This window comes from Haliaeetus leucocephalus, unplaced genomic scaffold (genome assembly GCF_000737465.1).
Source record: "Haliaeetus leucocephalus isolate CR32 unplaced genomic scaffold, Haliaeetus_leucocephalus-4.0 Scaffold356, whole genome shotgun sequence".
NCBI lineage: Eukaryota > Metazoa > Chordata > Aves > Accipitriformes > Accipitridae > Haliaeetus > Haliaeetus leucocephalus.
This window is the reverse complement of record NW_010972792.1, coordinates 4,493-5,262: the sequence shown is the minus strand read 5'-3', so window position 1 is coordinate 5,262 and position 770 is coordinate 4,493. Positions and strand designations below refer to the sequence as shown.

Here is a 770-nt window from a genome sequence, read left to right as displayed (position 1 = left end):
AGTACCACATCGACGAGGTGGGGGGCAGTGGGGAGCCAGGCGGGGCCGGGGGGGGCGACGAGGTGGACGACCTGGATGCCGCCCTCAGCAACCTGGAGGTGAAACTAGGGGGGGCGTCCGAGCCCCCTGGCCCACTGGTGAGACTGGGAAGGGCTCTTCTGGCCCCACTGGGGGGGGGAGCTGGGAGGGACTGGGGTGATTCTGGCCACGCTGAGGGGGGACTGGGAGGGACCGGAGGGCACTGGGGGTGCCCTTCTGGCCCCACTGGGGGCACTGGGTGGGGGGGGGCCTCCCTGGCCCCAGAGGGGAGACACTGGGTTGTACTGGGAGTCACTGGGGCTGGGTGTCCCCAGGAGGAGCTCACCACCGTCCCTGAGCTGGCTGAGGAGCTGGAGATCTACAGGTACCCCCCGATGCCTGGGGCCCCCCCCCCCGGACACCCGGGACCCCGGGTGATGTGTGGGACCCAGATACCTGGGTCCCTGGGGGTCCGTGGGGGTGGGGTCCGGGTGCCTGGGTGTGTGTCCCCCCCCCCGACACCTGGGTCCCCCCCCAGACCCCGCAAGCTGACCCTGCGGGGGTTTCGCCCCACCTGGGCCGTGCTGAAGGAGACGTCGCTCTCATATGGCCGCAGCCCCCCAGTCCCGGGGGAGCCCCTGCAGCAGCTCAACCTCAGGGGTGAGACCCCCGAACACACCTGGGACACCCCAAAAGCCTCCTGGGACCCCCTGGCATCCCCAAATCCCCGGAGACACCCCCAAACCCCTCCT

The 770-nt window shown here is 71.0% G+C and overlaps 1 protein-coding gene and 1 long non-coding RNA gene across 2 annotated transcripts in view; both read left to right on the top strand.

Moving 5' to 3' along the window:
* Positions 1-770, top strand: part of LOC104835050 (fermitin family homolog 3-like) — a 9,144-nt gene that overhangs the window by 4,224 nt on the left and 4,150 nt on the right. The window contains exons 3-4 of the mRNA XM_010572827.1: positions 304-403; positions 557-641. Coding sequence (XP_010571129.1) covers positions 304-403; positions 557-641 — 185 coding nt within the window. The remainder of the gene's footprint in view (positions 1-303; positions 404-556; positions 642-770) is intronic.
* LOC104835048 lies at positions 7-682 on the top strand. Its single transcript, XR_774676.1, has 3 exons — positions 7-137; positions 354-403; positions 557-682. It is a non-coding gene; the product is annotated as an uncharacterized LOC104835048 (long non-coding RNA).